Source organism: Podarcis tiliguerta (assembly GCF_965153285.1).
Source record: "Podarcis tiliguerta genome assembly, chromosome: 1".
In the NCBI taxonomy this organism is placed as follows: domain Eukaryota; kingdom Metazoa; phylum Chordata; class Lepidosauria; order Squamata; family Lacertidae; genus Podarcis; species Podarcis tiliguerta.
In genome coordinates this window covers 35813012-35837360 of record NC_139534.1, presented here as the reverse complement: position 1 = coordinate 35837360, position 24349 = coordinate 35813012, and the positions used below count along the sequence as shown (strand labels likewise).

The 24349-nt window shown below is 40.5% G+C and overlaps 2 protein-coding genes across 3 annotated transcripts in view; both read left to right on the top strand.

Moving 5' to 3' along the window:
* Positions 1–24349, top strand: part of ACVR2A (activin A receptor type 2A) — a 54018-nt gene continuing 29669 nt past the window's right edge. For both annotated transcript variants that reach the window (XM_083410239.1, XM_083410238.1), the window contains exon 1: positions 1–1367. In XM_083410239.1, the coding sequence (XP_083266365.1) occupies positions 1313–1367 (55 nt within the window). In that variant the 5' untranslated portion in view covers positions 1–1312. The remainder of the gene's footprint in view (positions 1368–24349) is intronic.
* KIF5C (kinesin family member 5C) overlaps positions 18293–24349 on the top strand; it is a 312660-nt gene continuing 306603 nt past the window's right edge. Inside the window, exon 1 of the mRNA XM_083407424.1 lies at positions 18293–18304. The gene's annotated coding sequence lies outside the window, so the exon portion shown is untranslated. The remainder of the gene's footprint in view (positions 18305–24349) is intronic.

The window sequence follows — 24349 nt, the reverse complement described above, 5'->3', positions numbered from 1 at the left end:
AATGGTGATCCCGTGAAGAGTTGCAGGAAAGGGGAAAAGGAAAAAAGAGAGAGTAAGAACTAGACGCCTGCACATACATCCAGCTTGGAAGAGCATCTACTGCAGAGCAAGGAGAGAGAAAGAAAAGAGATCGTGCATACCTTGCCCCACCAGCCCGGCCACTCGAGAAGACCCATTTGCCCACATCGGATCACCACGGTTATAAAAAAGCATCGCTTCACCTGCTTCATCCATGTTTGAGACCTCCTATTGCACCGCCGCTTCGGGAAAGATCGCTCCCAAGCCTCTTTCGATCGTCGTTGTGTTTAAAGATTTGGTTTTTTTAGAACAGTGAAGAAAGTAATTTTTCTGCGCTTCTGTACTACCCTCCACTCACTCCACCCTCCAAAAATAGCTGGAAGCCGCATTGCCCTCCCTCTTCCCTCCACCACTTTTGTGTGGTTTTTAAACCCCGAATATAAGGATATTTTAACTGAGGGAGGGAGTCATATGGGCTGGGGGAGTTTCCTTAAGGCTTTTATTTTTTTTCCTTCGAAGGCAAATCGAGTGTCAAATTATACCATCTACTCCTCTTGAGCGGGCATGGACAAAAGACTGAATGTAAAAAGTGGAAAGTGGAAATGAGAATACACTAGGTAAAGAAAGATCAGAGAGACATTTGTGGTGCTGTGGAGGACAGATAAGCTCTGGTTTCTGCCCTGTCCGTGTTACTTGGTCTCAGCATTATTAATAGGAAACATCAGTGTTTCACAAATTCCTTTTTTTAATTAATGGATTAATTTACTATTGCCCATTCCGTTGAAAACAGGTTTGTGCTGACACTTGAAACTAATGTGGAACTATTTCTCACCCAGACACTACATACTGTTAAAGAGGCGTGAAGAAGAAAGTATTGTTTACTAATATCTGTGCGACTTGCCTGATTCCAGTACTCCTGGGGGATATTTTACAGATTTTAAAGTGAAGAAAACAATGCTCCAAGGCAATTTGCTTAGTAGTCGGTCAATTGCTTTACTATTGACCTTTTAAACTGGGTCCTTAATATGTTCTTATGAATTGAATTTTGCCACTGTTTGTACAGAAGCCAAATGACGTGTATGTTCCCAAATACATACATCCCTTTACTGGAGGATCTACTAAGGAAGACCTAGATACGCTAGTATTGAAATCTGATTTTACTCTTATGGACACTACTTTCCAAATATGTTCTTACAGAAAATTTTAATAAAGTGAAAGAGGGATTTTCATATTTGGAGGACCTGGAAAGCTGGATATATAGAATAACTTCATATCATTTCTAACTATTTGGAAAATGGGAGCTGCTACAAAGTTGGTGTTTGCTGTTTTTCTTATCTCTTGTTCTTCAGGTAAGTGTACAATATATAGTTTTCTTCTCAACTTAGCTTTCAGTATTCTAATATCCTTAACATTACCTTGCATTATCATTTGTTAAATTAAAATGTGGATTAATATTTTTTTTTGTACTTCTTTGTCAACAGCAGTGACACTACAGTGTGTGTGTTGTTTGGAATACCACAACTGTGCTTTACTGCTACTGATGTTTTACAGACTACCAGTGTGCAAGCTAATAATTTGTAGTGTTAGCCATTCCTTCATGTTTGTCAGCATTATAGTAACTTACCAGTAACTTGGTTTTAATATTCACAGCTTTCTCTTTTGAAAATTTATTAGTAGCTTCTTAAATATGAAAAATATAGAATTGGAAAGTTGTGTTGAATGGTCTTAGATGAGAGGTATAAACTTTAAAATACTTTTCACACAGTAGGTTTTAGGTTTTCTTAATCCTTTAATATCCACGTAGTAAGTAGTGTGTGCTAAAGTAAATGGTAAACCTCAACTTCTGCAACAAAATCTTTTCATTATAATAAATAAGTTTGAACAGGTTTTGCTCATAGGAACAATGCATTACTGGGTAGCAAGCAGTGGTTGAAAGAATTGCTTCATGCACAGCACTTTGACTAGTTAGTAATGGATTGGATGGCTGTTCTTGGTTTTCCCTTACTAAATGTGCATGCTATAGTTGTACTTTAGTTTCCTAGGTGCATGCATTCAGTGTTGAAAAGAGAAATAGATTTTATAATTGACATATTTGGTTATGATTTTACTTTGATTTACATTGTTATCTAGCTCTTGCTCTCCAGCAGTTTTGTAATGTGTGTGAGATTTTGCTGAATGGTACACTTTCTTGTGGTTATTAAATGGATACAGTCTAGTCTTGTGTCTGTAATGTTATTGATCTGTTCCGTGTGGGCTGACTGTGCTGTGAAATGGCGATCAGTGCTAGAGACTGAAGAGATTGTGAATTTTATGTAAAGGCAAAATAGCTAAATGAATAACACAGTTTTGCATAAACTGTTACATCAAATGAAAAGTTACAATACATTTTAAAGAAGTGATGCCCTTATTGGGTAAAATGTGTTGTAAACATTTCTGAAATTCCATATGAAAATGTTGCTTAGAATATTCCGTTTCTTAACATTTTGCTTATAGATACAATACTTCAGATAGAATCTGTTTACATTTTCATGCTCCAATTTGCATTTTATCAGCTATAATAAAGGTCTGCTTTTTTCTCTTCTATAAATGGTTTAACATCATTCCAAGGGGGAAGCACAGGATGCTCTTAGATAACCTCACATTTTAAACTGATTCTGCTTACCTTTACCTGAAAGCAGGTTCTAGATTCTTGGTTGCTTAGTGTTTCAGACCTACCTAAGTCAGAGAAACATTTGATTCAAAAGGCCATCCACTCAGTGCTCCCTAAGTGACTTTAGTTCATAGAATACTGTACATAGCAGTTACCATGCAGAAAAATGCTTTTTTTGGAAGGCATTTCTAAAAGATGTATGCAGGGTATAAGCTATCAGCAATGTACCTAGCAGCTCACATTAATGCACTCATTTTAAAGCAAGAAGTGCAACAGATTTAACTTCTGTAACTGAAATTATGGATGTGTCTTGCACTCTAGAAAAACATTTAGACTGGCCATTTAAATATGCTTACAACACAGTGGACTATGCTTTTCATGTTTGTTTTTCTATGAAGGATAGGCATGAGTGAATATAATTTACTGAAACACAAAGTTGGGGAAACTATTGAATATTACTAAAAAGCCACTACATCTGAATGGATGGCCCACTCTGCCTTTTTGCTATCTTCAAACATATTGACTAGTGTTGCCCAAAACTCTGAAGAAATAAGTTACTGACTTTTAATAAATATAGTTAATATGGAATGGTTTCTTCTTTTGCACCAAATGAAAAGTTGCATTTAAAATGTAATTAAAGCAGTGGCGAAAAGTTGTTTTCTTGAAACATACTGTGGTTTACTACTGAGTAAATGCAATTTTGAGAATGCAAAAAGGGGTGAGCTTACAACCTCATCTTCTTAAGAATACAGTAATTACCCAATGTAAAACCAGTGGCCTTCTCTTTTACTTTCTATAGAATGTTTAATGCAGTTTACATCTGTTTTAAAACATATCCACGGAGTTGAGAAAGTAGTAAAAGTATATAGGCATCTCATGCCTCCATAGAAGAGACATCTCTGGAAAATTAATGTTGAGAGAATGACTTCAGCGGTCTTAGCCTCTTAGCTAGTAACAGTGTTAGTAATGATGTGGAAGAGTGCCTTATCTTGTAGTTGAAGTGGTGTGAATATCTGTAAATTCATTCAGGAGTTAGGACTACAGTGTGTGCTTATTGTAGATTGCATTTTTACAAGGCATTTGTACTAGGTGCCAAGTCCAAATTTTGAAGGAGGCAAAACTTAAAAATAGTTTTCTAGGTTTGTTGTTGTTTAACAGGTCACTTATAAGAGCTTTAGCCTTCCTGTTTTGTAGGTTACCCATCACCAGGACATGTAACCAGTTTACACATGTAAACTTCAACAAAGAAAGTGTCCTGGTATACACACCAAGCTAATTCTACTTAAGACTTGGTATGAATCTGTGGGCTATGAGATTGTGAGCACATAGCTTCTTCCTGGTTGTTCTGCTGCTGTTATAAGCCATGGTTTGGCTTAGTGTGCCTCCTGAGCCTGGTTTAGCTAGCTCACTGTTTAGCTTTCATGGACAAAACCACAAGCTGTAAATCGTAGTGCAAACCGTGGTTACAGTTCCTAGTTGGTTTGGAGAGACCTAACCACGAGTCTGGATTAAGATGACACTAAGCCAAATCTTAGCTCAGCTCAGCAGCAGAAACTGAATGACCAGTGATGCACATAGTATCTGTGAATTCCTTTACAGAAGCTTGTGTGTTTTTAGTAAACCATGGTTTGATGTAGAGTGACATGCAACCCCAGCCAGTAATGAGGCAAGTTCTTGAGAATACCTTTTGTCTAGAGAGGATGCAAGATGAAGTTAGGGAGAAATTGCTTTCTTCTACTGTATTGCATAGTCTTAATACACAGTGTATATGTATTTTAAAGAATATGTTTCCCCCCCATGTACAGTATTACAGAAAATTGAATTTTAAAACACATCTTTAGAGTCAAGCTACAGCCAAAGAAAATGAGTCAAGATATTTAATTAGAATATAGAAAATGAAGCAACTTGCCTTTTCCATACCTTAAAAATAATTAAGGTATCAACAGTGATATAGGATAAATGTGGTTATCATTAAATTGTTTCTATAAGCATACTTGTGTAACTGTCTATTACTAGTAGATTATCATAAAAAATTATAGCTATTTAGTTCAAGCACTGGCTAATGTGCATCTAATAAAACTGAACTGTTATGTATATCAAGGAAGAGTAAATAGTACAGTTTTGATAATACTCCACAATCCCAGCCAAATATCACAAAACATTCGGTAGTTCTCAAATATAATAACCAATTGTTGCCTAATGCAGCACTTGTATACTGAAAGTATTTTTGTAAATTGTTGTTTTTATAATAGTGCTCAAAGTACACAGGTTTCATAGTTGCTGCTGAACTGTCAAACCTTGAGTGTTCATAACTGGTGTAACTTTTGCTCTTTTGTGTCTGTCAACAAACATTGAAGTTTTGGTTTTTTTATGAGGTTACTGCATGGCTATACTGCAGCTGTAAGGGAAACCACCATGATATGAGATTTGTTTTAACAGCTTTGGGATTCAGATTTCAGCTTGTTTAAATTGCTTGAGTAACTGAAACGATTGTCCTTGTTCATTATGCTTGCTAAACAATTCTAACTAAAAATGTAACCTTAGCTTTGCAAATTTCCATAGAAACATTTGGGGTTTTCTAGCACACAAATTCATAAATCTGTATCTGTTTACAGATTTGTCGATCAGCAAGATGCGCCCCTTTTCTTGGTTGTTCTAAAATGCTTTACATGGGTATTTTACTGAGGTAAAAAGATTATGAAAATCTTTTCCTAAGGTACTAGAAATAGGGGCTATGTGGCAGGTGTCTAGTAGTCCACATTTCTATGTTATACTTTCAGTTGTCATGGTTTCTGGGAAAACTGCAAATTAAGCTTTGGTATAAAGAATTACCCTAGGAAGGAATCGGTAGTTCTCCAAGGAAGCTCAAGATCTTCACAGATCCCTCACTGTTTACTGGTACCATCAAAGACATAAAATATTCTAGTCCTGGGTGGAATATATAAGAAGCTACATGTTCTATCTCATGTGCTGATTGCCATTCCCAATAGTTCCCAATGGGGCTCTTCATAAATTTGACAAGCTTGCCTCCGTAAGGTCCACCTCCCAGGGAATTGCTAGGCATGCAGCATTATTTGGTTGTAAACGTCAAACAGTTCCTATTCTTGGTGTAGAGTGCAAGCCAAACCACTGACCCACTGTTAATGTGAGCTTGGGTACAACAGAGAGTTTGGGTGCAACTTTAGCAGACTTCACTGGCAGGGAGCTCCTGCCACCATTGAAGTCCCCATTGTGGTGTCCATGCCACTTGCAGCCAACACACCTTCCCCCCTCAAGTTGGGTGTTTCTGGGGGTAAGAGGGGATAGAGCTGAACCAGCCAGGGACCTGCTGGATCCTATGCTTGTCTTCCTACTGGTGGTGGGCCCTATCTAGGCCTCTTTGTTGTACCAAACTGGAGCTGGCTCAAAATGAGCAGCATTAGTCACTTCCTCACCCTCCACCTGGCTGCTGGTATGAGCTACAGAGTTGGGCTGCTTTGATGGCAATGTTGCTCCATTCAGTGCCACTGTTACTGGCTGGGGGTTAGCTCTTTTAAGCTGATATCTTACGGGCACTTACTGGTAGCTGACAGTAAGCCACATTGAATACTGTGTGGTTATTTCTGAGTAAGTGTGTGTAGAATTGCACTGTTTTAGTGAAGTTTACTATGACAAAAATTTACAATACCTTTTTTGTGGTACTGCAACTTAGTGACTCCAAAATAGCAAGACAGATATAAAAAAAGCCAAACTTGCTGTGCTTTCAACTATGATTTGAACCAATCTAATTTTTGAAGGGGAATTTTCGAAGGTGTTGAGCAGTTGGGTTGAATAGCATAATACTTGCATAGAATAAACACTAATTTCTCAAACTTACTAAATGAAAATTAAAAATTCTCTTACCGTTTTCTTTTTAACACTGAGCAATTACAGTTATAATTATCAATCTTAAATATAAATTTTAGGAGGTTAATTTATACTGACTTTATAGATCAGCCTTCCCCAACCTTCTGTCATTCAGATGTATCAGCCTCCAGCTTGTGCATCAGCCTCAGCCAGCTTGGCCAAAATGTACAGAGATGATGGGAGCTGCAATCATAAACATCCAGAGGGTCCAAGGTTGGGGGAGGCTGTTCTAAATTATCATAACTCTATAAATTAATGAAAGTACTTTAGCTTATGCTATTTCATTTGTGGCTTTATGTCTTAATGGAGTCTACATGAGACATATATAATGGCAAAAAGTACAGTATGCCTGTATTATTGTTTCAGAAGTACAAGGTTGAATTTTAACTTTGACCATGCTGCAGTAGAAACTTCAGCCACTATTAATTCCTCTTTATATTTCTCATTCAGAACAATTAAAGTTTTCTTCTGCAGCCACGTTTTGGAGTTATTTAAACACTTCAGGAATATCTATATATCTGACATAGGCCGTGCACAGTCATACCTCATTTTAAGTCTGCCCCATTTAGGGTCAATTTCATCAAACGTCCGCAGCAAACCCGGAAGTACCGGAACGGGTTACTTCCGGGTTTGCTGCATGCGCAGAAGCGCTAAATCGCACTTCGTGCATGCTCAGAGCAGCACTTTGTTGAGTGTCCCTTTTGTCCAGCATCCAGGGCTCCAGAACGGATCCCAGACGCAAAAGGAGGTACGACTGTACTTAGAAATGAGAAATTCACTTGTCTTTTGTTTTAGCACCCGTCGGAGAAAGCTATTATAGCCACTAGTGCTTCTGAGAACCAGAGTATCCAGGCACGAGCCTGCAGTTTGCAGCAAATTTTGCTGACATTGCACAACTTTTGGAGCACTGCTTGGTAATGTTTTGGTATTTAGCCCTACATCTTAGTGTTTCATTGCATTTGTATACCAACCATCCTACTAAGTTGTCTAGGAAGTTTACATAAAAAACAGAAAACGATTAACAATAGAAATCTAAAATAGCTAAAGCAATTTTAAAGCAGAGGGTATTAAAGAAATCTTGTTTTTAATCACTGTTAAATATCTATTGAAACTCTTCCAAATAGTTAGGGAGGGGGGTCATCTTCAGCTTGATTCCAAGGCTGGAATCAAGAAATATTGGCGTATTATGACCACTCTTAAAACACTTTGCAGATAAATTGCTTGCATCTGTTTTGACATGGGTTCTACTCATAGAGTTTGTGCTTACTGTATCTTTTATTCCTTCTTACAAGTTTTTTTTTTTTAATTATTTAAAAAGATAGATTCTTACCAGTTTATGTAGCCTAAGGTTATCGAAAGGATCTTGGAGAAGTGTGACTTACTACTTGTACGTTAAACTTTCCCTTCCTGGCTCACTAGATCAATTAGAGTAGCTTTGTCTGACGGTGTGAGAGGGATTATTATTGCATTGCTGAATGAAGTTAGGATCCCAACTGCACAACCAACATGCTTTGAGTTGCTTTGTAAATAAGCGATTACCAGACTTGGAAGATTTTTGCCAAGTTCCCTAAGTTCCCTACTTGAGGAAGCTGCTTAAGTATGTTACGGTGTCCTAGCTCTAGGTCTTCCTGGATGATAGTAATAATAAAAAACCCTTTAAGGTGTTATGATTATGCTACTGCAACTGGGTGTCCAGAATGCAGCAATAACCTTTTTATCAATTTTGGCTGCCTCACTAGTAGTTACCTTTCTGGATTCATGCCTTGATAACATCCATATAAGAAAACTGTAAGATACTGTTTATGGGGCTGCTGTGATAATTTGCATATTCCTTTGGTATTATACTATTTGCATTGATTACCACTTTGTTTCTGGCCAAATTAATAGTGCTGGTGATGACCTTTTTAAGGCCCTAAACAGACTGGGAAGCAAATTGTATTGAGGACAGAGTCCACTCACATCACGTATCTCAATGCTTAGGTCAAAACTAGAAATCCCTTTTTTGTGTGTGACCCAATATACAATGTGGAGGCACACGGTTTAGGTGTTTCTTGATCGTGAAACTGCATTTGTTGACAGGCCCAAAGGGGTCCACCTGGCACCATTTGGACTTCTGCCAAGTATTAGAAATGCGGCTCATTTTAGGATATTTGAGAGAATACCTTTTACATTTAGTTCGAATTCTGCTTGTCTCAGTGTCTCACTTTTGTGTTGATCATTCTGTTTAACTTGTTTGTTTACTGTGTTAGCAAACCTTAGTGCCTTTTCTAAAGATAAGTTTGGGATATACAAGTATTGTTAGCCTCTTATTGTGCTTTTAGTAAAGTTTTGTGGGGAGGGAACCCTAAGCTGTACAGGGTGGGTAAAACAATTTTTTTTAAGAAGTGGCCCTTTGATTTTTTTTATTTAAAATGTTTTAAAATTAATTTCCCCTTAAAAATAAAACTTTTTTTGGATCATGTATGAATGCAATCTGTCTTGTCAAATGTTTAACTGTCTATTAAATACAAGTTAAAGGCTGCTTTTTCTGCCTAAATATTTATTTACTTGCATCATTTATTTCAAGAAACAAATATTTCCAGTGCAGCTTGCAAGTAATACTAAAATACATTTTTTAAACTGGAGTCGGCAGTACCAGTGTAAATAAGTCAACAAAAGCTTGCATTGTTTTACCAAGCCTACTTGGAATTGGGAGAAGAGTGGTTTTGTGCTTGGCATGGAAGAGAGGAATTACTTCCTATACCTATGTACTTACTTTCCATGCTGGACATGGAGGAGGGAGTGAGCTCTCCATTTGCCCTTTGCCAGCCTGCTCACTAGTCTGCATGGAAGTCCATGCGCCTGCCTTAATGCAATTCCTAGATGTCTATGGTTGCCAGGCTAATGCTTAAATAAAAGACTCATCATGTTAATATACTTTAAAGCTCATTGGGATCTCTTCCCACAGGGAAGGTGGTAGATGGCTGTGGGAGGAAGAAGAGCCCAGCTAGAGTGGATTGGTGTTGAGTAAGGAAAAGGAAAATTAAGGAAAAGTTCCTCAGGAGCAGGCTCTGCAGCCATCTTCACCTCTTTCTTTGCATTTCTCAGTGCCCGCAAGAGCTGTCTCTTTTTGATCAACTATTATAAATCACCAAGGATTCCATTCATACCCTCTTTGAAGTGGAAGGTGACCAGTTGGTGAAAGTCATGAGCAGAATGTTATTCTCCTTTCCTGCTTGGAGTTGGGAGAGGGCGGTGGGTAGCTTAATGAAAACATTGGCACAGTGGTCTGGCTCACATATCACAATAAACCATAGCTTCTGCTTAAAAATCTGTGCTTTGTTTCCCAGCTGCTGCACTGGGGAGGAAACAAATCAGAGCCTGCCTTGCTGCATGTGAACCTAGGCTTGTGGTTTGTTTCTGCCAAACAAACAATCAGCAGTAAGCCAAGAAGAAATATTGTCTGCTCCTCGTGGTTTGAAGAAAAACAAACCAGGGATAGAATTCAACTAACCTGTTGTACTTCAGTGATTACCTCTGGCACAATGGGACTCTCCACTCCATCATGTATGTCCTGCACTATACCCAAATCTGCTCTGTATGGTTGGGAGAACCCCATAGTAGGTTTAGGAGGCATGTAGGGAGAGGAGAGCAGAAGAAGATTCTGTCAAGCCAGGAGAAACCTTGTATTAACAGAATCTTCTCCTTAGTACAGCAGGAGTGGCAGAGGAGCTGAGTGCAGACTTTTGAGCAGTGCACCAACATGCTAACTCATACATATTAAACCATTTAAAAAACTACGGTCTGAACCACACCAAAGTAACAAGGCAAATTCAGCTAGAAGCAGTGCATTCAGTGTGGTGGCACCAGGTTTATGGAACTCCTTGCCCAGTGAGATTAGGCAGGTATCATCTGTGTTTTTGGCTCCAGGTGTGTTTTAGGCAGCAGTTTTAAACTTGTTCTAGCAAGCATTTTCCTGAATGTGACCCATATTGTACGCTTTGTGAACTTACCTGGCTTACACGGTATTTTGTTTTCATAGTGCTTTGTTTTATTTTTTATTTGCCCTAATGCATTGTATTCTGTACACGATGTAGATAGTTTTATATGATCACAAAGTATAAACATATAATGAATGAAAAAAATAAGCTTGTGACCTGCAGGAAAGGGTTTGAAAATAAAAACCACTAATATCTTAATGACGTTATACCGGGTTGTCCTTTGATTTCAGTGGGATGCTAATTGCAAATAATCTATTAGGCAAACTTGGCAGTTTCAAAGTTAAAATAAACTTGATTACCACTTGCAAGTATGTGAGGGAATCCATATGTCACTGATTTGTATTTGTAACTGGGGTCAGGAGTAATAAAACAGTGCATACAAAACTTTTAGATCAGTTTATCAGGAATGATTATCATGCAGGTTTTTAATGGATTTACAAATTGTATTGTTTGTTTTACGCCTTGAACATATTTAGAGAAACAACACCTATAACTAACTAACTAACTAATCAAGCAAGCAAGCCAGTAATCAAGTAAAACAATTGAATTAATCTCTTTGCTGTGCCTGTCAAATCAATACAAAAGGTAACATTCTTATTTATTGAGTGTGAGACTGCAAGCTAAAGCGAAACTTATTAATTTTTATTTTACTTGCTGCAAACACAGACTTCAGGGTGGTGTCTTGTTTCATTTCTGGACCTGGGGAATTTGGAAGTGTTTGTTTAAAATCTGTTTTGGTAGTGCATTTGATTACTCTGAATCATAATATTGCCTAAACAGAAAAAAGGCACTAGCATTTGGCATAATTTCTAATGAAACCACTGAAGGGAAGAGGTAGATGTAAATATTGCAGGCAGGAGTATGCTAACAATGCAGCACAAATGAGGAAACATTTAAGAACATGTAGAAACTGTGCCAACAGGGGTATTTTTTTAGCCTTGTTTGCTAGTAAGAAATGTGTTAAATTATAATGAAAACCATCCAGAAAACCCATCTTGCTACATAGTTCATAGTGATACTGTGGAATTCCCTACTGCAAGAAGTTTGATGACCACAAACGTAAGACAGTGGAATTAGACAAATACATGGAGGATAAGCTTCTCAGTGGTAACTTGTGATGATGACTATACTACTTCTAGGGCTGGAGCCGGCATACCTTTGTATACCAGCTGCTGGGGAACAGCTGGAGAGTGCTAGCATGCTGATGTCCTGCTTATAGGCTTCTCATAGCCATGCATTTGAAATTGGCTAGTCCTGAACTAGGTAGACCATTATTCTAATTCAGCAGGGCTCCTTTCTGTTCTTATCCACCCTTTATGCCACTAGGAATTTCATCCATTGTGCGTACTAGGGAAATCTCTCTCTCTCTCTCTCTCTCTCTCTCTCTCTCACACACACACACACACACACACACACACACTCACACTCACTCTCACACACACGCTCCATGGCTCCCTTGACCAACTACATTATTTCTGTGGCACCCCTGTGGGGCTCAGGAGCCCAGTTATGTCACCCCTTGCCTGCAGAGCTGGCAGCCTCTCACCCTTTTTCAAATGCCCTCCCTTGTAGAATGTTCCCTTGGCCTCCTCTCTTCTCTCCTTTCCCCTCTCCTTGGGAGCTCTCCGGGCTGTTGCTGCTGCTGTCCCTGGTCTCTGAGTCCCCACCCCAACCCCGAAGAGAGGTGCCTCTCAGAGGCACCATTCACCTGCAGAGCTTATAGCCAGGGCTTCTGCAATAAACAGCTGTGCAAGCCTTTGAGAGGAAGAGACCCGAGAGGGCATCAGAGGAGGGAGGGAAGGAAGGAAAGAGGGACAGAGGCCATTGTTGCCCGCAGCACCCCTGATCATCATTCAAGGCATCCCAGGGTGCCACAGCACACAGGTTGAAAACCACCGCCTCTGTTGCATGATTGCCAGTAAGATCGATTTAGGTTCACAGACCTGAGAATAAAAAATGTTGTCGGTGGTGGCTTCACAATTATGGACTGGCAACAGACCTTTTGTGAGGCAGTGCAGATGTCCAGGTGCCATTGTTGGGTATCTAACATCTCCATGTGGCTGCAATGCAACTCCAGTCAGTTGGTCTGTGGGGCAGCAGGGCACCCAAGGGCACTTCTTTGCTGTTGTACTTCCCTGCAAATCACCTGATTGGCGGGGTAGCGCGGCACTAGAAGACACACATCTTTTGGTGCTGTGGAAACATCAGAGGCAATGACTATCAAGCCCTGGTGGCGGTTGATGCTGGGGATGCTGCAGAGGAGAGGAACCGTTTGGGACTGCTGCTTGGAGCCCCATCAGCACTGCAAATGCGGAGCTGTTCATTTGGCTGCTCCAACTTTTAAAACAGTTACAACAGCTGCCGTGCTTTGGTGTCAGTGTCATGGCTCCAAAGACCCCCTCGCCCCACAAGGCAGCAGCAGGAGTGCATCTACTGTTAATTGCACAGTTAAAAGGTGTAATTAGTTATCTATATGCTGTTTTCCACTGGTTTTGCCAGCATTGTGTGTGCTGCACAAATACTGTACGGAAGAAAATATATATTTCAGTCCATAGCAAATAATGCACTTAGCTTTTTAAATCAAGCTTCTAGTTTTGTGTGTGTGTAACGGATTGTGAAACCAAGCAGGAGGGTTCTTAGTAGGAATTGTAGTGAGCAAGGTTACTCCTTTTGTGTAACTTATTGCTCCTGCCTGTGACTACCAAAGCAGCTTCAAATTCAGTTTTTCTTGGCAAAGATTGTGGATCATTATGCCACAAAAGTGTAAACATGGCCTTGGGTATATAATTATCAAGAAAAATTTGCATAGGCCACCTTTTGAGGCATAGCTTGCTCATGGTTGATTACATAGCAGGAAAATACAATACCAAAAAAAAACAAAAAAAAAACACCAGTATTAATAATCACTGTGATACTGGTCTGCCTTATCACAAGGATTACTGAAATGTGTGTGCTTTGAAGCTTCAATGTATATGTTAAGGATAGACAATACGTTAAGGAGTTTACAAATAAGAGTAGAGTGTTTTGAAAACTGAAGCACGGTTCCAATATTTTTATTGTAAACACAAAATTAACCAACTATTAACAATTCTATTAAAATAGTAACAATGTGTCACTTATGTGGATTGCATATTGATGCATGCTTATCAAAAAAATTAAGTGTTGCTGATACCCACTCCCCAAATGTGAGTAGACATTCTGTTTTGGCACCCACTATCCAGGTTCCAAGAGCCACTTGGTTCCTAGCTTTTCTATCGCAGTTTCTAACACAGGCTACAGTGTGGCTTTTCTGACTCTTTAAGGGTGCTGTTTTCTTTCTGAGATTATGAGCTGGTTTAGTATGTTAAGATGCTGCTTCTTAGTAACAATTAGGTTGGGGATCACCAACACGTGATTGATGGCCCATGTATATTTTTTAGATATTTTGAAGGGGTGGGAGAATGGCAGGCATTTCCTTGAACTGTGGAGGGGGTTTTCTGAATGTGATGTATGTATGCTCAAGTGTGCTGTACACTTGGACAGAGAGAGCGGGAGAGATATTTGGCACAATGTGAAGTCTCTGAGAGAGTGGTGTGGCTATGTTTTGCTGGTACTGGGGAATGTTTCTTGTTAGACAGCAACAGTGCATGATGTGTGTGTGTGCGCGCGCACAACCTTATGGCGAGTGTGAGGTTGTGGCGAGGGGAGAAGCAAGGACTGTACTCTCTAATTTTGTTATGACATGCCCCCATGGCAGCTATTTTAAGACTGGCCCCCCACATGTGCCTGCTGACCCAGAAAAGTTGGCAACTCCAGGTTAGCTCAGGGGTGGGGAACTTTTGATCCTCCAGATATTGCTGGGCTATAGCTCTCATCACCCCTGGCTGTTGGCTGTACTGGGTGAGATTGATGGGGGAATTAGAGTCTAATAATACCTAGAAGGCCACTGTTTTTGCTGCAGTTGGCTTGGGGACTTTATCGTGCACATGACATTCGTGCACATGAGACATGCATCAGAAGTTTAAACCACTCCATCCAGTGATACAGTGTTATATGACCCCTTTTACCATTGCTGATTTGGGTGGTGCTGAACCTTTACTTGCTATTGATTGGAGTGCTCCTTCCTGTTTCTGGAGTGTTCCAATCTGCTATTATGCGTATTGAGCATTCCAATGTTTTGCAAGCACTTGGGAAAATATCAGAACATATTGGAACACTCTGATCTACTTTGATCAGTGGCAGATAGGAGGTATTTTGTTCAATGCTGTTGGCCCTGGGCTAAGTTCTGCTGGACCAGCAAAAAAAGGCTTGGTGGACTGGATTAGACTTGCAGTCCAGTTATATCAGAAGTGGTGAATCACTTATTTGTATTGGAAAATATAAAGCACCAATGGGAAATTATTAAATCAGTGATTTCAGTTGGCTGCTACAGCTTCAGGATGCATTTGAAATTGCCTTGATTTAACTCAGTCCACTCTGATCTTCTAGCAGATTCTCTTGTCTAGCTGGTTGTGGCTTTCAGCGTGAGGAACTGCTAGAGTACTCTTGGGGATGTGGGAAGTTTGGACCATAGCCAGTGCCAAAAGAGATCGCAACCTTTTCCCTTAGCAGTGTGCTACTGAATATGTGCAATTAACACTGTAAGGCAGTTCTGTTTATATTCCTCAGACGTTGGTTTTCTGTGTACTTTGTGCATCGGTTTTCAGCAGCTTATTGGATCTGTTACGTTGCGGTAGTGTGCCATCAGCAGTTTGACAAGTAACTTTAAATCTTACTGCTATAACTAGAAAACCATGTTCTTTAAAAGCCAATGACCATTTTTTCAAACCATTAACTTGGTTGAGATGTCAGGCCAAATCATGGTTTAAACTTCCAAATATAAAATGGAATTGTTTTGTCAGCTTTCTTCTTCCATGCATTGTAAGTTTGCTCCCTGCACCTCAAAGTGCAGTAGCTTCTGGAGTTGGAGTGATGGCTGTAACTTGCAGTCTATCCATTTAAACATTGCATCATGATAATGGGACATGGTTTGCAAACCTGGTTCTGACTGTAATAGGCCAATTGTCTTTATCGTCTAAAAAGTTCCTCCTGGTGTTGCCCTTGCTCAAATCTTTTAGAGAGACTCCCCCTACATTAAGGTCGAAGTCACCCCATAGTATGGCTTTTCCATCAGCAAATTTATTTAATTTACATAAAACTTTTCAAATAAAGTCAAGTCATTTTGAGTTTGGTGCATATAGGGATCTAACAGTTTACATTATTATTAAAGGGACAGTGAATGGTTAAAAAAAATACCATTCTTGTATTTCAGTATTGAATGGATTTTAAAGTTTATTCCTTTGCCAAAAATGACTGCTACCACCCTGTCCTTTACTTGAACCTGGTGCTGTCACTTGGTGTTGAAACCAATTACCACTGAAGATTTTACTTTCCCTAGGGGGTTTTAACAAGAGATACAAAGGCAATTTGTGGCTTGTATGTCTAGGCATTTCTTTTTTATAGGATCACTAATTCCCCTCATGTTCACTGTTACTGTTTCTAGTGTTAAAGACTAACCTGTAACCAGGATACCATTCTCCTTGAGATTTGGTTAAAGTCACAAGTTAAGTCTTGTCAACAATATCTGGAAGATCTAGAATGTAGCTGCTTTGCGTGTTGTAGTGGTCTCCTCTGTTGTTATGCATGAGACGTTTGTTGGAACTTTTGCTCCAGTTTGTATCCTCCCAACATCCATCAGAAAATTCAGCATTCTCTTCTTCCATTGCCGCCTCTTGTTGGCATTCCAGAAGTAGGTTGATTCTAGGAGCGTTGTGGAGATCTGTTGCTTCCAGTCTATTTGTTGATGTGAGGCATTTTGATCCTCTCATGGCAATAAGATGTCAGAGGAAGCCCCAGCGATATTTAATTTCAGCTTCTTGCAGTTTAATCATGCAAGCACATAGATTTTTCCTCCCCCCCCCCCCTGTGTTTCAGAAGCCAGATCCTGCATCACCATAACTGGACTGCTTTTATAAGTTATGGATATTAGGTTCCTTGGCTTTTTACATGCTTCCTCCTCCTTCCTGTATCAGGCAAAGCAGACGGTTACATGACAGGGGGAGGAGAGTTCTCTCCCCTAGTTTGAGTCTTAAGTGCTCTGTGTTCCAGTTCAGAATAATCAACAGAGGTTATGAGGTCTGGAAGCAGTGGTTTAAGCATGAGGCAAATATTGTGCAGGATCTTTCTGTTCTACTCTCCCTACAAAAAAATGAAAACGTAAATTAATTCTCCTGTTTTGATTTTTCTGCATCTTCAAGCTTGTTGAATGTATCTTCATTTTCTTTTTGTAATTGTTTGATCTTGTCTTAGATTTGGCTTAATTATTTTGTTGCTTTAGTTGTTTCTGTTAAACAATCAAGCCACATGTTAAATTCTGTCAGTTTTGTTTTCAGTGGAAGCATTAGTTCATTCTATGTATTTTTAATAAGCTCCTTTATTACTTCTTCTGCTGCAAGTTCATCTCCTCAGATATTGTTATCATTTTCTTTCTCCAGTGAGAAAGAGGCATCTTTTGAAGGCAGTGCCATCTTGGCTGAGGCCTGCATTAGTGTCGCAGTTGAAGTGAGCCTTCTATCTCAGAAAGAATTGATTAAATCAAGAACTCTGCCTCTTATCTGTGTGTGCGCCCCCCCCCCAATAATTGGGAATCAAAAGTGGCTATATAAGAAGCATAATATAGGTTAGTTGGTTAGAGCATGGTGCTGATAACACCAAGGTCACAGGTTCGATCCCCATAAGGGACAGCTGCATATTTCTGCATTGAAGGAGGTTTGAACTAGATGATCCTCAGGGTACCTTCCATCTCTGATCTCACAGGATGATATTTAAAGGCAAAATGACCCCCTCTTGAATGCATTAAGACTGCCAAATTGCAGGCAGATGCCTCCAGAGCTCTTTGCAGGCAGATTCCCTCCAGAGCTCTTTGCTCAAAACTTTAAGGTTTTAAAAGTATCTGGCTTTTTTATCTTCTGTCAGAATTGGGTGCAATTTTCAGGCATGTTTGTCCCTTCTGAGGTAGTGAAGCCTACCGGCTTTCAGAAGGTTAGCTGGAGTGATTCTTTGCAAGGGAAGACTTCTCTCTTTTTTTGGAAGATGAATAAAATAGAAAACACTTCACCTCCCTATATCTTCAGCAGACAGTCTGAGAAGTGGTAATATGAGGCCGGTGCCTTGAGTAAGTGCAAGGTAGTAGTCTTACCAATAAGCAACACAACCGGGAGCTCCTTTAAGGGACAAGCAGGTTTAGCTGATTTAAGGGGGAAGTAGAAGTCTGAGGAGGGACGCGGGTGGCGCTGTGGGCTGAACCACAGAGCCTAGGACTTGCCAATCAGAAGGTCGGCAGTTTGAATCCCTGTGACGGGGTGAGCTCCCGTTGCTCGGTCCCTGCTCCTGCCAATCTAGCAGTTCGAAAGCACATCAAAGTGCAAGTAGATCAATAGGTACCACTCCGGCGGGAAGGTAAACGGCGTTTCCATGCGCTGCTCTAGTTCGCCAGAAGCAGCTTAGTCCTGCTGGCCACATGACCCGGAAGCTGTACGCAGGCTCCCTCAGCCAATAAAGCAAGATGAGCGCCCCAACCCAGAGTCGGTCACGACTGGACCTAATGGTCAGGGGTCCCTTTACCTTTACCTTTAGAAGTCTGAGAGGGAGAATGGAAGAATGTTTAGAAACTTTGAACAAGCAATGTAAAACCAGGGCAGGGAAGCAATTCACAATGAAAAAAAACTAAACATATGTATCAGCAGGATGGTGGGTGGACTCTGAGAAGTTTGCACAAACAAGGAAAAAGAATAGAACTGAATGAAAAGCAAATAATTATAGTAGGTGTTTGTTGGAAAAAAGGAAGGATTTGAATAAAGATGAACAAATAAATAAAATGACTTATCCAACAATTGAACTAAGGGAGAGAGAATATGCAGAGATCATATAATGTGAGCCCTCTTAAAGTTTTCAGAATATCTAAGCAAAGACATATGGGGAGGGAAGAACAAACAGTGGTTTGAAAACAAATTGATTGTTGAAGTATGGATTTTTAATTGTTAGGAAATGGCAAGTGATTGGGAAGGAGTTCAACATCCCTTCACTATGATTGGAGTGCCCTGGGAAAATAATCACTGTGATTAAAACCCATGCCTGCCAATCAAAATAAAATATTTTCCCAAACACTTCTCCACTGAAACTCATGATGTTGGCTTTAGTTGTTTAAAAATAGGTTGGTCAATGCATTTTAAAGACCTTAAAAACTAACTTTCAAACTTCTATTGATTTCAGTTCAGGGTTCAAAATTAGCAGGCGCCAGGTGCATTTTGTGCCTAAATATCCTCCATTTGTGAGCACCTCAGAAAGTCTGGGTGCCATTTTTTGCACCTGGCTGACACCCAAGGATTACTGAAATGTATGTGCTATGAAGCCTCAAAGTATCTTTTAAGGATAGACAGTATGTTAAGGAGTTTCACAATAAAGAGTAGAGTGTTTTGAAAACTGAAGTATGGTACCAGTATTTTTATGGTAAACACCAAATTAAACGTGTAGTAACAATTTCTGCTTAAAAATGTGATATTAACAATGTGCCGCATATGTGAATTGCACACTAGTTCATGCTTATCAAAATAATAAATAAAAAGTCTTGCCAAACATGCCCCCCCCTCCTATGGTGACTAGACATTCTGTTTTGGCTCCCACAACCCAGGTCCCAGAAGTCATTTGGCTCCTAGCTTTTCTATCCCAGTTTCTAAGACTGGTATCAGGATGTTTGGAGCAGTAATTTATCCATGTTGAGAACTAGTATGGTCTTATTTCATTCCTCTTCAGTTTTTAAATTGTTGGTGAGCTGAAGAGTATTTATGGAACCAATACCAATAATGTTTCATTGTTCGTAGGAGAGATGCCAAGGTGTGCCTCTGCTTTGAAATAGTGCTGATTAAGTAATAGTGGGACGCGGGTGGCGCTGTGGGTAAAACCTCAGCGCCTAGGACTTGCCGATCGCATGGTCGGCAGTTCGAATCCCCGTGGCGGGGTGCACTCCCATCGTTCGGTCCCAGCGCCTGCCAACCTAGCAGTTCGAAAGCACCCCCGGGTGCAAGTAGATAAATAGGGACCGCTTACCAGTGGGAAGGTAAACAGTGTTCCGTGTGCTGCGCTGGCTCGCCAGATGCAGCTTGTCACGCTGGCCACGTGACCCGGAAGTGTCTGCGGACAGCGCTGGCTCCCGGCCTATAGAGTGAGATGAGCGCACAACCCTAGAGTCTGTCAAGACTGGCCCGTACAGGCAGGGGTACCTTTACCTTTACCTTTAAATAATACTGGAGAACTAGATTATTCATAATCTTGTATAGATGAACAATTCTGTTGTCCTTTGGCTGCGATGGTTTATAAGCAGAGGGGTTGGGGAGATCATGGTGGTTTTATCCCACTTTTTGATAAAAGTTCAGTGCAGCATATTTTAGTTAATTTGAAAGACATCTGGAAAAAATAGTTACCAGGTTCTGCAAATGCTGTTAAATGTTTTGTACAAATATGCACTACCAAAATGTAGACCAAAAAATGGCAAAGGGTACTTGAGCTCAATGTGTTTATAGTATTGCTTTATAGATAATTTGAAAAGATTAATATTTCTCTTTAAAGATGAACTCCTTGCATTGTCATAGTATACTTTATATTCACCATAGTGATCTTCAGTACAAATCAATTGTTAGTACCAGTGGCAATACTGAGTAATCTCCACTTCCATAGTGTGGGTTTCTTTCAGAAACCATTTAGGCAGCATAAAATATTGTCTAGGACGCTCTTAAGCATCACAGGCTGATGAGAGAGACCTTCCTATACCAGGGGTGGGGAATTTGTGACTTTTATGGGATACTATCGCCCTATAGCCCTTGACAGTATTGCCAGTGGGCAAGGATTGTGATGGGAGATGTAGTCCAGCAACATCTGGAGGGCCACAACTAGTAATATACAGTAATCCTATTGCTGGAAAGCATCCATAATGTACCCATCCCTCCTGCCATTTTAAGCTCAAACCTTTCAGACAAGAAATCCTGTTGCGTATCTCCCATATAACATCTGGTTGGGTTGCAGGAATACCATTGATGTGAATAAAATAAAGTGTTTCCTTGCTCTAATTATCCCAGTGTATAAGGAGAGATGTGGGTTTTGTTGTTTACCCTGTTTTTATGAGGAACAAGCTGTCTCCTATCACAGGAACATACATAGTTTCTTTGTACCAAATCAGACCATTAATCCTGATAGCTCCCATTGTATACTGTCTGGCAGTGACTCTCCAACATTTCAGGTCTTTCTGTGTGATACCAGGGATTGAACCTGGGTCCTTGTTGCATGCAAAATGTTTTCTGCAACTAAGCTGATTCTAGGCTGTTTTCACTTTCTTTACTATCATCTTCATGCTCCTCCCATTATACACCAGACAGCTCTCTTTATTATTGCTCTTCGGAGAATTCACCCTCCCTTCAGACTTGCTAGTGAACTTGTAGCTATAGCATACCTGTAGCCCTTTCCTTACATAAGTAAGGATGAGCGAGCCCCTTGCTGTTCAAATGTAACATGAAGTTCATATGCTTTTAGCTAATACATAGACATTTCTACTCTATTAAATTGTGTTGTGTGTGTTGCAGCCTTCTTCCTGGATTAGTTCATTATATTTAAAAAAGAAACCAAAATGACACATACTGACCATATTTATCCTAAGCTATCTACTCTAGGGTTTTTCTATATAATGTATTGCAGTTAGTGTGCAAAATACAAAGAGTTTAGGTACATGTTTTAAGTATAAACTCTCTTGAAACAAGTATTCTCATTTTTAAAAGAACATGTTAGAATCATCTTTGTGTGATCCACAAACTATCCAGTAAGCTATAGCTTTGTATTAGACAGTACATGCGACTCCTCACTTATGTGGGAGTTACATTCCAGGGTCACGCATGTAAGTAGTTTGTGTGCAAGTGGGTAGTTGCCTGTAATAGAGAAAACATTATACTAGGGGCGTTCAGAATGCTTTGCTATTCATTAAGAAATTGACAAAGGATTAAAATAAAATTTGTTTAATTGCCATAAATTTCAGTACATTTATTCTGCTTGTCTTTCAAGCTGGTAATGCCTGCCAAATTTCAAGTGTTTGATTATGAGCCCAATCTACTGCTGCCTTGTCTGTGCTTCATTGTCAGCAAATTGTCTTCATACCTGGGATTTAAAACATCAAAATAGGTAGTAATTGCTAAGGGCTATAAAGGGATTATAAGATGCATGCTCAAGGCCTCACTCCTTAATAGTGAGGTGTGCTTGTGTGTGTTGTCAAGGAAGAGCCAAACAGTCTCCAAGGATCTCCTGAGGTGATGGCTGTGAGCCAGTTATTGGGAAGAACTGCCTTGAGTTGAATTTAACCTCTGGAAACAGAATGCCAGTGTTAGAAAAACATGAGTGGAACTGTTCCAAAAACTTCTTTGATTAATCAATCCTTTGTTATGTGAAGTTCTAGGGAACCCATCTTGCAGTCACCTTTTGTGTGAAAATGGATGGTTACAAATGAAACCCCGCTTTTCAGAGTTTTGCCATCTTTTATAGACAATTTGGGATAGTTTGTAATAGCACCAGTTGTTTCAGGGTTGATTGCAGTTGGGGTTGGCTATATCCTGGGTCGCGAAGAGAATTTCAGCTGTGCTTAAACTCTTGAAACATTGAGTACACCAATTTAGCCCTTCATCTATTTGTTTAGGATTATGGCCTTCGAAGGCCACTGTTCACCATTCCATGAATAATTCACCTTGATCTTTCTTTCCTCATGTGCCCCCAATTGGCTTGGGGTAGTGCTAAGGGGACCCCCAGGACAGTGTATACGGAGAGGCGGGGGTTTATTCTGTCTGGCAAGCTTAAATGCTTGCACAGAAGGAAAGTTTATAATAGTGCGACATTGAATTCCACCTGTCAGGGGTTCAGGAGCAGAGTCACTGGAGAGGGAAGAAACAGAGAGCGAGGGGGAGGAGTCGGAAGGAAATGTCAGCGGCGACAGTAGTCCAAGGTCTCTGAGTCTCTCCAGTGACTCGGAGGATTCACAGAAAGGGGCCCCCATGGTCAGGGCAAGGGGAGTGCCCAGGGGGACACCTCGGGAAGAAGGGGACTCAGAGAGTAGCAGCTGGAAATCCGGACCAGCGTCCCCCCCAGAGTGCAGTAGGGGGGAGGAGTCCAAGGCATCGGGATCAGGGAGCGCGCAGGCAGAGGGAGAACGTGAGGCAGGAGTGGCCACACCCTCGTCAGGGAGCGAGGAAATGGTCATCCGGAAAGTAAAACGCGCGCGCGCGCCAAGTTCAAATGTACAGGAGGGCGGCAAGGTGGGCAGCCCGGGTAGGGAGCCAGGTCCTAAAGCCCGCCGAAGAGAGGGGGAGGAGTCAGAGGGGTCAAGCTGTGCGTCGGAAGAGTCCAGGAGGAATGAGACCCCGGGGGGTAGTAAGACCCAGAGGAAGAGAGAGAGAAGGAAGAGGTGGAGTAAGATTAGAGTCTTGAACTGGTGCACAGGGGGTGGAGATCCAGACAGAGCTTCGCCGGTCTAAAGTCCAGACGTAGGGCTGGGACGCTGAGACTTGTAAATGGAGACTATTCTTCAATAAAGACTTTGATACTGTACTATCGGCTAGCGTTGGTCCTTGGTGAGCTGGGACCCGGAGCCAGCCCTGACACCACCCTTAGTCTAAACATAGTATTTTAATAGTTTTATTTACACATTATGCTCACCTTAAGCTGAACAATAGCTTATATTTTTGCATTGTATTCATTCTCTGTAAAGTTAAAAAATATGTTGAACACCCTTTGTGTATATATGAATAGTAAAACCATGGTGCACCAAATTAGTGTTGTGGTATCTTCACCACTGGAATTGATCCACCAGTGGAGTATTGTTCTGGCATATTTGGAGTTCTGTTGGGAGTACTGTATCTGTCATGCCTGCAATGTATCTTGTATTCTGCTCATGAAGCAGGGCTTCCACCAGATCCCAAGAGCCTCTCAACCAGCACTCAAGGATAGGATTGTGCCTAAAGTGTGTGTTTGGGTTGAAATGATCATAATGTTACAACTGCCTAAGCCAATCTTTATTCCTATATCATTTGAGAAGTGTTATTTTGTTGTTGTTGGACCTTAAATAAACTATATTCATGTTCATTTGAGTAGTGTGCTTTTATAAGAACTTCATTATAAATAACCGGTTATACAGTGCACTAGCTGGCATTTGTAGTTTCCCTTTTTAGTTTATATTGATGACATACATCTATTTTAACTGAAAGTTGTTTCCATTGGCTTAGATGGCAATACATTGTGGACTAAAGGGGATTAATGTGCATTGTAGATGTTTTCTGTTCCAGGAGCTTTTTCTGAAGTATGCCAGTCTAAGAAAAAAATGTTTGATTATTCATTAAAACTATGCAGTCTCCTACTTTGTGCAAGCAGACTTCCACTTATGCATTGCAGCTTCCTCTTCTGCAGCCTGCACACCCTTCCACATCTGCTCTAGATCTTTTTTTTTTGGGGGGGGGAGCATGCTGTAGAGAGAAGGAAGCCGACGTTTTATGCATGAGATGAAGCATGCTTGGTGGCATAGGCAGCAGCTGTTTTAGGCACATCCAATATGTGTGGGACCACACGGAACCAAAAAGTGCCCTGAAAAGTCATAAGAAAGTCAAAAAAGGGGGCAGAATGGGGTGGGACAGCCTTACGCAGGCCCCACTGACGTGTTGGGGGGGGGGTCTGAAATGTAACCCACACACAGTTGGTCGTTGCCTGTAAATGGATATTT